General features: G+C 37.4%; 1 protein-coding gene across 3 annotated transcripts in view; it reads right to left on the reverse strand.

The window, feature by feature from the left end:
* Nucleotides 1-12,285, reverse strand: part of LOC145664624 (uncharacterized) — a 289,506-nt gene that overhangs the window by 114,093 nt on the left and 163,128 nt on the right. For all 3 annotated transcript variants that reach the window (XM_081731448.1, XM_081731447.1, XM_081731446.1), the window contains one exon: nucleotides 7,763-7,869. In XM_081731448.1, the coding sequence (XP_081587574.1) occupies nucleotides 7,763-7,869 (107 nt within the window). The remainder of the gene's footprint in view (nucleotides 1-7,762; nucleotides 7,870-12,285) is intronic.

Below are 12,285 nucleotides of genomic sequence, written 5' to 3' on the forward strand. Positions count from 1 at the left end.
TGGGAGTTAGAAGAGCTCCCACTTACAAAACACCTGTCCAAGGAAGAAAGGAGCTGTGAAGAACATTTTGTAGCTACACACCACCGTGACGAGCACGGAAGTTACGTGGTGAGACTACCTTTCAGGGGTAACACAGCCCCATTAGGCAGATCACGTGAAATCGCAGTGAAGAGGCTATTAAATACCGAACGGAAGTTAGCTAAACAACCCTCCCTTCAGCAACAATATCGCGATTTCATGAGGGAATATATTCAGTTAGGGCATATGGAACTCATTCCCCCAAGCGAGAGAAACGTTCCAGCTGAAACTAGTTGTTACCTACCACATCATGCTGCTTTGAAGCCCACCAGCTCCACTACGAAGGTGCGAGTGGTCTTCGATGGGAGTGCAAGAACAACTTCGGGGTATCTCTGAATCAGAAGCTCATGGTGGGCCCAAAATTGCAGGACGATATTTTCCAGATTCTTGTTCGTTTTCGTGAGCATCGTGTTCCCTTATGTGCGGATATTGCAAAAATGTACCGGGCAGTGTTAGTGCACAAGGACGACGTCGACTTCCAAAGAATTGTGTGGAGAGATTCTCCAAGTGCACCAATCGAAGACTACCGTTTGTTAACAGTGACGTACGGTACTGCATCTGCTAGCTTCTTGGCAACCAGATGCTTGCTCCAGGTAGTTGAAGAAGGAGAGAAGTATCCTTTAGCAGCAAAGGCAGTGAGAAGAGATTTTTTCATGGATGACTTCCTCGGAGGTGCAGCTAGTGTGAGCGAAGCAATTGAGCTACAACAACAGCTGATTCAACTTTTGCGAGAAGGAGGCTTCGAACTTCGAAAGTGGCTATCTAGCGAACCGGAAGTGCTCCAGGCTGTTCCTCCCCATATGCGTGAAATTGACCTACAATTCAACTTTGACACCGATAACAACATCAAGACCCTCGGAGTACAGTGGTCACCTGTTAGCGACGAGTTTGGGTTCAACGTAGTGCCTCCCTCTCCCCCTGCAGTGTGGACAAAACGAAAAGTGTTGTCAGAGATTGCCAAGATTTTTGATCCCCTTGGACTCCTCTCCCTAGTAACGATCAGGGCCAAGATGATGTTACAATCATTGTGGAAGGAAAGTTTCGGTTGGGACGACCCCCTCCCCTGTGAAATAAGTACAGCCTGGCGAGAGTACTGCGATGAGTTGTTTTTGCTCCGTGAAGTGAAGGTCGAACGATGCATTGTGCCCTCTGACGCCGTCAGCTGTCAATTAATAGGCTTCTCTGATGCTAGTGAGCGGGCCTATTCTGCAGTCGCCTATTTACGAGCAGAGCGTCTTAACGGTCGACGTGAGACTCATCGCTGCAAAGACCAAAGTTGCTCCCATCAAAACAGTTTCCCTACCCCGATTGGAACTGTGCGCCGCATTGTTGCTGGCCAAATTGTTGAAAACAGTTGCAAGTGCCATCAGTGTAAACGTCCTTTCACTGATACAAGGGCTTTCACTGACTCCACTGTGGTGTTGGCCTGGTTAGCCCAGTCACCTGATAAGTGGAAAACTTTCGTTTCAAATCGGGTAGCGAAAATACAAGGAATTTTGCCTTCGTCACAATGGTCACACACCAAGAGTGAAGATAATGCAGCTGATTGTGCGTCAAGGGGGGTAAAGCCCGGCGAGCTCTTAGAACATCCCCTGTGGTGGAGCGGTCAAGAGTGGTTGCGCGAAGCAATGTTGCCAGAGCCTCCATATCCTCTCGCTGACTTTACTACAGAAGTGGAAGAAAAGAAAAAATGTATCACCGTTATGTGTGTGCAGTCTGAAAATGACATTGTGAACCGTTTCTCCTCCCTAGTGAGATTGAAGCGTGTAGTGGGTTGGTGTCGCAGGTTTGTTTACAACTGCAGGAATCCGGTGCAGAAACGCCAGGGGGCACTTACATCGGAAGAAATGGAAGAGAGCCTTTTGTGTTTGGTAAAGGAGGTGCAGAAAAGAGAATTTCACACCGAAATCCAGTGCTTAGTGGATGAAGAGCCCATTCCCAATAAGAATAATATTTTATGCTTGTCTTCCTTCATTGACGAAAATGGCATCCTTCGTGTGGGGGGGAGATTACAAAACGCCGATATTTCTGTGGATAGAAAGCATCCCGTGCTGTTGCCCAATAAGCATAAATTAACGGAACTTCTGATCAATCACGAGCATTTAAACACTTTCCACGGTGGCCCTCAATTAGTGTTATCTGCGCTACGGCAACATTTCTGGATTGTGGGTGCGAGAAATCTAGTGAGGAAGATAATCCGGAAGTGTGTAAAATGTTGTCGGTTTGAAGGAAGAACAGAGACGCAACTAATGGGTTCCCTGCCCCCCTCTCGCGTAAACCCAAGCCGATGCTTTTCCCACACAGGTGTGGATTATGCAGGGCCGGTGCTACTCAAAGCCAGCCGCTGGCGCAGCCGTTTGAGGTTTAAGGCATACATCTGTCTTTTTGTGTGTTTTTCCACTAAGGCTATACACCTAGAATTAGTAGCGGATGCAAGCACTACTTCCTTTCTCGCTGCCCTAAGGCGTTTTGTGGCTCGTCGGGGCGTACCTAGTGACATCTACAGCGATTGTGGGCGGAACTTTGTAGGAGCTAGCAAAGAGCTAAAGGAATTGTTAAGAGTGAGTGTTCACACGGCGAAAAATGAAGAAACTGCTGCCCACCTCAGCAAACAAGGAATATCTTGGCATTTTAACCCCCCGTCCGCACCTCATTTTGGTGGGATTTGGGAAGCAAATATACGTAGAGTAAAGCATCATTTCAAGCGCATCGTGGGAGAAGTGGCGTTGAGCTTTGAGGAAATGTATACCACGCTAGTTCAAATTGAAGCAATTCTGAACTCCCGCCCCCTCACTCCTCTCTCGGATGACCCCAACGATCTGGCCGCTCTTACACCTGCTCATTTCCTTGTGGGAGAATCATTACTTTCTATCCCGGATAAGGATTTCACTTCATCACAGCTCTCTCATCTGAAAAGGTGGCAATTGGTGCAGCAGTTGTCGCAGCATTTTTGGCGCCGTTGGTCCCAAGAATATTTGTGCAGTCTCCAGTCAAGAACGAAGTGGCGGAAAAACCGAGACAATATCAAGATTGGTGACATGGTTATTTTGAAGGAATCCCATCTGCCTCCCCAGCAATGGAGATTAGGGCGTGTTCAGTGCATATTTCCAGGAAATGATGGCTTAGTGCGAGCAGTTACTGTAAAGACTGCCTTCGAGGAGTTGAGGCGCCCCATTGCGAAGCTGTGTCCATTGCCTTTCAACCCTTCAAAGTAAAGTGAAGTCATGCGAAACGCTACAACCTCGCTCATCAAGCATGTCTTATCATTGCATATATATTTTTGTCTTGTGTTTGTTTTTCTTTTAAGAATTATTACGCATTATTATTATTATTTCGTTTGTAGTGTATTTCCTTGTGAAACTCGATCATTCGTTGTGTGCGTGTGTTATTTGAAACTAGAACGTTTCAAGGTGGGGGCTATGTTCGGGCCATTCTGCCCTCTGTTTGTTTCATAAAATTAAGAAGAAAAAGGAGGCTTATGTTTTTTCAGTGTTTGAGCCTACTGTCGGCATTTCCAAAACTTGGAACAAAATATATGTTTTATGTAGTGTCAGTTTTGCTGTAGAGATGTCTCTGCAGGTCAATATGGTTTCTATTTGTAGTATCTTACTCTGACGGTCTCTTGTCTTTCTTTTCAAAAATACCGTTAGGCCGCCTCTCGCATCTTTTGTCAGTGTTGTGTTGTGCCTTCCTGCAAAGGCCTCGTGTGCGGGATCTTCAGTGTTTGTCTGTAGTATTTACTTATTCTAATACTTATTAATTCCAGAATCTATACAAATTTATACAGTCCACAATTACAGATGCAAAATAAATTGTTATTGTTTTCAGTAACTCATTATCTATTTAATTAAATGCGCAAAACAATAAACTATTGTTTGGTCGGTGTATACACACACCAATAACTCAATTTACTATTGAGATTGTGTAAATATATAAAATTAATGCTCTATTTACTGCCTGTGTCCTTGATGAACTATTTTAGAAAACGAAGAATTTAACGATAAGCTATGTTTTACAACCAAAGACATATGGCCAAGATTCGTTTTTTTAAAATATCACCAGATTAAGTTACGCTAAGTGAACCATTTTAATATACATTATTGATTTTCGATAAGGAATATTAGTTTGGTTTAGGTTAGTAATAATGAAGTTAACTTACTGCTTGCGTAAGGAATGATATTGATTTCCGTCTGTTGTTTTCGTAACAGAACAAGTCAATGGATGCTTTTCCTAGGTTTAAATATTTTTATACATGTAAAGGCAATATAACAACCCAATTTGTTACAACAGCTTTTCTTATGTATGAAAATTCATGTATGAAAACTATATTTATTATCACTATATTCCTTGCGCCATTTTGAGATTTATTTCGCAAATGCTGACCAAATCGTTTCCTACAAGAGGCGTGTCTTGCAAGTAACCAACCACATGCCAGTTACTAGCTGTTATTGTTTCTTGCTGCTCACAGCTCAGATTGCTGATCATGGACAGACGCTCAGCTGTGATTACCTTATGGGAGTTGGAGGACTATACTGCAACTGCAGTGCTGTTAGTAGGTGAATCCCGGCCGCTACAGCCAGCGATGGATTCGGCAATATGGTACACTACAGGTCAGATGGTAATTTACGACCTCCTAGTCGTCTTCATATGTCTATCGAGGCGGAAGATACGAGATTAATAAACGAAGCTCAGTTACACCCACTAAGGACGTCTAGATAGCTAAGAGAAGCTTCCCACTTTTCTGGTAGTACGCAGAGAACACTCCGAAGGCTTCCTCATACTAGGTAACGTGGTCGTGTTGCTGCTGCAAAGGAAAAACTTAGACGAACACAAAATTTACCTTCTCGCATTTGCACATGCGAATATGGATCGCAACTGGGAAAACGTAGTTTCCTCAGATGAATTGATATTCACAATATGGAATGAGGAGCACCGTTTTTTATATTGTCCGAGGGGCACCCGATATGACCATGGACATATGTCTGCAGCAATCGCAGTGGTCATGTATCTATTTCATGTTGGGGTTAGATTTCCAGTCGTGGTGCAGGACAGCTTTACATAATTGAAAGGCACCTGGACAGTGCTCAGTACTTACACATTGTAACAACATGGTGTCATCTGTACGAGTACTTCAGCTTTATGGTGTTATTCAGTTCCAGCGAGATCAGTCCCCAATACATACTTCCCCTGTGATTCAGGAATAGTTGGCACGGCAGCCTGAGATTGATTTAATTGACTGGTCGCCTCGTCGAGCAGACCTCAATCCCATGGAAACATGTGTTCAGAGGTGAAGCGTACTCTTAGAGACAGTTAGTTGGCCTGAGGCAGATCAGCCCAGAATTCAGGATGACCTGTAGTACCTTGTTTACCTTTTATCTCCTTCCCCTATCTCGAGGCATGGCTGGAGGTACGGGGACGGATATAAATTTGCCGGCCATCTAATAAATTCCGTGCCCAGAAGAATGAAACGTATAATAAATGCAGAAGGATCTTGAGCATAATACTGGTGTTTCCACTGCAATTCCCAAAACAGCCCTTTTTAGGGCTACTTAAGCTTTTCTGAAAATATTTCTCGCAGCAACCACTCCTTGTATCATATTTTTGTGCAATTCTACTAATAAAGAAAGTTTCTTCAGGACCTGAACTCAACACCTGACGGTAGGGAATCCAGTACTCTACCAGTGAGATAACATGAACACATAAAACCCATTCTGATGAAACATGAATTTGAATTTCAGGGGTTTGAAGACAATGATACTAATATCCGTTACAGAAGTTGTATTAAATAAACTTGAGATATTCCGAAACCCCAGAGAAACTCGATGCAGCAAATGTTTGAACTCATTTAAACAACAGTTCCATTACTCAATTACTGGACAGTGTGGATTTATACGGTTTCTTTTCAACAACCCTGTTATGTTTTTATGTCGTTTCACATGTTTGATTACGGGATTTTTACTTTCTACAATTATTGAAAATTTCCAAATTCCGAAATTTCGACATTCTGGAATTCGGAAATTGAATTAATAATTTCCTAATTCTATCTATTAGACCACTGCCGGTTCTTATACAAGGTATGTTACAAAACGTGAGGTTGGAAATGTCTAATGAAATACAATGACATATGTTTCAGTCTCTCGCGTAAAGTGCTAATAAATTCAAACGAGTAGAACATAACTCTTTACTCAAATTATACAATAAATAGTTCATTTTAATCTGCATGGGTATGATTATACATTAGACGAATAAAGTGCATTTATAACAATAAACAACTTTAGCAGTGAATTAAACACCAGATGCAAATGTCTCATATTTAGCTGAGCGTACATCCCATGCTGTAATGAGAATATTGAAAAGTAACTTCCGTATGACAAATTAGCTGCAGACAAATAAACAATACACACACATATATTGCCATTACGTTTTACTTAATTTGTATTTAACTTTCACAGATAATATACCGATGTTCTGTCAACTACTACCATATGTCATATGTTATATTTTAAACAATAATTATTTATGTCTTGAAATAATTATATATGTACAACTGATTTATTTTAATGTAATTATGTAATTTTTAATGTAATTTTATGTAATTATACATCGAAGAATATATCACTAAATACTAAAAGAATTGAATGAAATGGGAATCGAACTCATGACCTTACAATTAGAAGTCCGGTGCTTTACTATCGAGCTAATATGAACATTCAGAGCTCCTTCTCACGAAATATAACTAAATTTCAAAGACAATGACATTCCAAATCCGTTGCAAATGTTATTTTTCTCCTTTGTCTTTTGAATCCTACTATGGATGAATCATTTTATATCTTCGCTATTTACTGTGATTGAAAATGTTCTTTTACGTACAGAAATGTAGGCGACAACCCAGCATGTGTTCACCTGTACTTTCGACATACTATATTATTATGTATTTTAATGAATGTCACTTTTTTCTACACTAATACAATTTCAACATGTCATATCTCACTTAAAAGAAGAAAACACATCTGCACATTTTTCACCTATGTCTTAAAATGATCGTATGAATATACATAACTGATTTATTTTATGTAATTATTTATGCATTGAGGAATACATCATTATACTAAAAGTTTGACCGAAACGGGAATCGAACTCACGACCTTAAGACCGAGTCTCGTGCCTTACCACTGAGCTAACTGAACACTGCTACCGAGCTCGGTCTCAAGAAATATAACAATTTCCAAGACAATGGTATTCAAATCCGTTGCAAATGATACTTTTTCTCCTTTGTCTTTTTCATTCTCTATGGATGTGAGAACTATGTTCGCTGTCTTTCATTTCATTGGAAATGTTCTTTTACGTATGGAAATATAGACGACAACCAGCATGTGGTCACATGTATACAGTTTTCGAAATATTATATCATTATGTACTTAAATGAATGTTACTTTTTTCTACAATTAATAATATTTCAACACGTTTTATTACACTTGAAAGAAGAAAAACACACCTGCACATTTTATTTACCGATTGCGAAGATTGGCTTGGGATTCGAACCTGACCTTTTATTTACTGTTTCTGAAGATACCCAAAGTTGGACTTAGAAAATTTTTTACCTCAAAATAGCTATAATCAATGCGCTCGTTCTTTTCTGAGTAAAGTGTACCATTTGAAACTATGTTATTTATTATATACGTACCCATGTGTTGACGATCTTGATGATACACAGGAGGTCTATCATACCAATTCCCCCTTTGCGTATGATCTCGCTGATCGTGAGACATTTGATCTCTCATAGGAAGGTTCCTACAAAAATAAACGTATCTACTTTAGGAATGAGGATTTAATATTATACTAACGCATGATTTATCTTCCGATGATTCACTACAAATTATGTTAATTATTATTGCACCCTTTAATACAGTTCTGTTAAGTTAAACTTGCTTAATTTGCTAAAAGGAACTATTTTCAAGAGGCAAAAATTAACATGGCAAGTATCTATTATAAATTCAATCAAATTCTCAGTAAATTTGAAAATTCAGTATCACTTTTTGTTAAGATACCTTTATAATTAACTTTTTTTTATTGAGTTTTCTCTGTTGTTTACGAGTAGTTTTTCTTGATCAGCTACAGTGACAAATAATTTTGTGAAACTTCGTATAGAAGAATAATAAAAATAGTCCAATGTTCTGATCACGGTAATACAAAGTATATTAGAATTGTCAACAATAAAAACCAATAAAAATTACGAAAATATCCTCGCTAATTTGTGAATGTAGGTACTCCGTCTCACGTGTATTATTTAGTTTTCGTCTTTTTGCTGCTGACCATATTTTTTAAACTTGTATATACGAAAAACGAACATACATCAACACAGCATCTTTCGCGTACAATAATAATTACTAGTGAGATTATAGTTATTTCCATTATGTTCGAACTTTAGCAGAACTAGTATGAATATCGACAGTACGAACATCATAAACTAAAGAACAATTTTTTTTATTATTTATTTGTATACTCATCGATAGAAACTGTAAACTTAATACTTTATCTTCCAAACTTAGAAAAAAAATTAAATTAAAAAGGTGATGGTATTTCACAGTCTTTTTTTTTTTTTCTCGATATAAGAGAAAATCAAAAGAAATCACATTTAAAACAATAATAACTCACTGCTACTCAGTCAGCCTGATGGCTCAAGTGAGTAAGGATGAACCATAGTAACTATCTGATAATCGTTTTCAAACACCTTTCTCGCTCGATCTAAATCTGCTCACCAAAAACTTGGTCAAGTTCCTTTTCTTTTTGTTTATACTGTTCTCGTGAATCATCGAAATGTTCTGTAACTAATCAACGTAGTTCTAGTGTGCAATTAAAAAACTACTACCTTGCATACTACCTGTATATATATATGCAATACTACCTTGCATTATACCTGTATATATATATATATCTATATATCTATATAGTATATTCTCAATAATCCGGCAAATATCAGACAAGGTTGTACCAAACCATCGAAATCGCAAGATTACAGAAAAGTACACAATTCTATAGCCAACTAGTGCATACGTATCGCACACTAGGTACTTTATTACATAACGAGAAATACAAGAAGAAAACAAACTAAACTTAAATATAAACATGCAATGTGGTTTATCATAAATTCCAATAATCGCGGGAAAAAAAGGTAGTTGCATAATGTACAGTATACAGAGTAGCCGACCAGAAAACTCCATATTACTGGACGAGGCGGATTAACGAAAGACCAGATTATAGATAGTCTACTGTATATATATTTTAAAAAGTCATGTTTCAATGGAACAAACAAAAAAATCACCTTCACATATTGTTTTAAACTTTTACGATACTTGCTACCAGTTATTTCAAATATGTACATATATATAGTAGAACGAATGAGTATTGAATTACAAGAAACAGAGAAAACGTAACTACTACACAGTAAAAAAAGGGACCTCCATTCCTATATGGCTTCCATCTGAACGCTCCAAAGCTTTTTTTCTCTACTCTGATTTTTATTTTCTTTTCTCGTTATTTCTTCCCCACACACTCTCTATCTATCTATCTATCTATTTATTTATCTATCTGAAGAGCTTAGCGAAAAACCATATAGTGTAACTCTTTTTACTATGTGTGACGACGTTCCCACTATTATGTTGATATATAACACACTTAGCAAAATATTTAATTATTTTGCACATTTAATGCTCCTACTTTTAAACTGTTTTGATTAACAATCTCTAATATGATGTAAAGAAAAGATCAAGAAACTGATGATTACAACCGTCGTGAAATTATAACATAATATGTAAAGATGTTCTTGATGCTCTTTTAAATCTAGTCAATTCAGTAACATGGTACGTTTAAAAATTCAATGATTAAACTCTGGAGGTGTTTCCTTTTATCAAATGAAAGAAAAAGATTCTAATAAGGATTGGCCGAAAAACGCCTTATTTCAGATTTATAAACCGCTGAAAATGCAAAGCATACCCTCGCCTGAAAGCTACAGGACCCATCACAAGCGATTCGAGGAACTACTTATGCGCTCTACCTAAATATCAATGTTTTACTATTCTCCGATACCGACGAAATGAATGATCAATTAGTACTTAAGAGGTGCAGCCCCAACTTCCACTGCACAATTCATTTCGGCGGTATCTGACGATTGTACCTAGGTATAACAAGGGTACTTAAATAGAGCGCACACCAGTTCTGATGTAATTTCTTGAACAGCTTGCGACAGATTATATAGTTTTAAAACATGGTATTAAACATTTTTAGCGGTTTAATAACACTGACAGGAGTTTTTTGAACCTGTTTATCAGAACTTCTTTCTTCTGATATAAAGAATTTGATATAAAGAATAACCTTCCGGATTTTATCGAATTTCTAAGCATACCGTGTAAGGATTTTAATAAATACTTAAATTATATAACTACCAAGAATATACTATACTTACGCTAAACTACAAAAAGGAACTACGTTACTATTGTACATAACAACAAGCCAGAAATAAATTACTGTAGGAACAACAAGCATACAGAAAAATATTGAGTAACTACCAGCAATTAAAGTGTGCAATAACTAAAGAAAAAATTAAATAAAAATTTGCGGTACAAACAACATGTTTACCTAACGATTTTAGTTATATTTAAGTTAGTTCGGTTTAATTCAATATTTAGAGTCAACATTTTCCCTTTCCTTTAACAAGATCTTGTAACTTTTACAAATTGTTAATTTGCGGAAATTAATTTATATGGCTTTGAAAAGGAATATTAATAATTTTATCGTTTATTGCATCTCGAACTACAAATATCTCCTATGAAAGAAGGGTGACGTACGTATCTACTTTTAGAGTTCCTTCTCTGGTTTACAGAATTGTCTACACAACGGAAAACTCAGTTACCAATACCTTATAGTAAATCTTTCAGAAATGTAGATATTATGCAAACTAACTACATCTAGGACATTACTTATCAATGTTCACGAATATTATTTTCAAAGAATTCCTATGTTACATTCTATCTTCCTTTAAACATTTTTAAAAAGTTATGTTTTCATTGTACTTCTTATTGTTGTTCATTTGTATTCAAAATTGACTATATCACAAATTATACATCAATTTTATATATCAGAGGAAAATTGATTAATAGAACACGTATCTCTGAATTTAATCGGGTTATTCAACAATAAGTTCAAACTATAATTTCACATTTTGCAAATACGAAACTATAGTACGAATACTACTCTTAACACTGGCACTCTAATAATATACATTGTTAAAGCCTTAACCGAAAGCATATTCGATGATTTGTTTAAGAAAACCCTTAATCAGAAACTTTCATTAACATCTGAACTTCCAGTTTCACATTTCTTTTACGGCATCAATGAATAATCAATCAAATCAAAATACAAGCTCTTCTTCCGCATCGTCTGGAACTACAGTGTTATCCGAATACTATACTAATTAACCAGATAATGCTGACAGAACCAGGGGAAGCTACATTTTGTATGAAACTGTTCTACCAATTCACTCAAAAATCAGGATCCAAACGCATTCGAAATAATCAATATAAATGCATACGATAAATAGATACATGTGAAGGAACCATCAAATCACCAATACGCGACAATTCCTTTCCGATGAGTTTCCTTGATCAATATTAAGTGTGTTAAATTATTACAGAGAGCTCATCCGTGGCTAAGCGGTTAGCTTACGCGCCTTTGGCGCGGCAGACCCGGGTTCGATTCCCGGCGGGAGCTCATGTGGTTCGGATTCCACGTTAATCAGTAGGTCCACGTCTCATATAGCCTCGCTGCTGAAAAGGGACGTTAAACTTAAAAAATCAATCAATCAAATTATTACAGGAGTTTCCTAACGCATAAAACAAAAAGTACACGAGATTTTCTCTGGTTACCGATTAATTTTGCTGAGTAACGTTTCAACATCCACCGCTGGAATAAAGCAGTGAGAACCAATTTATAACGCGTTGCAGGCCAAGACAAAGTGAGAACCATTCTTCGCGGTAATTTTCCATTTCTTTGCCCATTTGAGGCATCAGTTCGTTGAATGTCATTCAAGAAACATACTTTCAAATTTTTGTTCTATTGTATGTATTCTGCTTCTTCTTTCATATACTAGGATCCTACGAACATTTGGAAACATTAGAAGAAATCTATATTTCTGTAAAAATCAGTCTGGCA

Source organism: Thermobia domestica, chromosome 11 (assembly GCF_964235325.1).
Source record: "Thermobia domestica chromosome 11, izTheDome1.hap1.1, whole genome shotgun sequence".
Lineage (NCBI taxonomy): Eukaryota > Metazoa > Arthropoda > Insecta > Zygentoma > Lepismatidae > Thermobia > Thermobia domestica.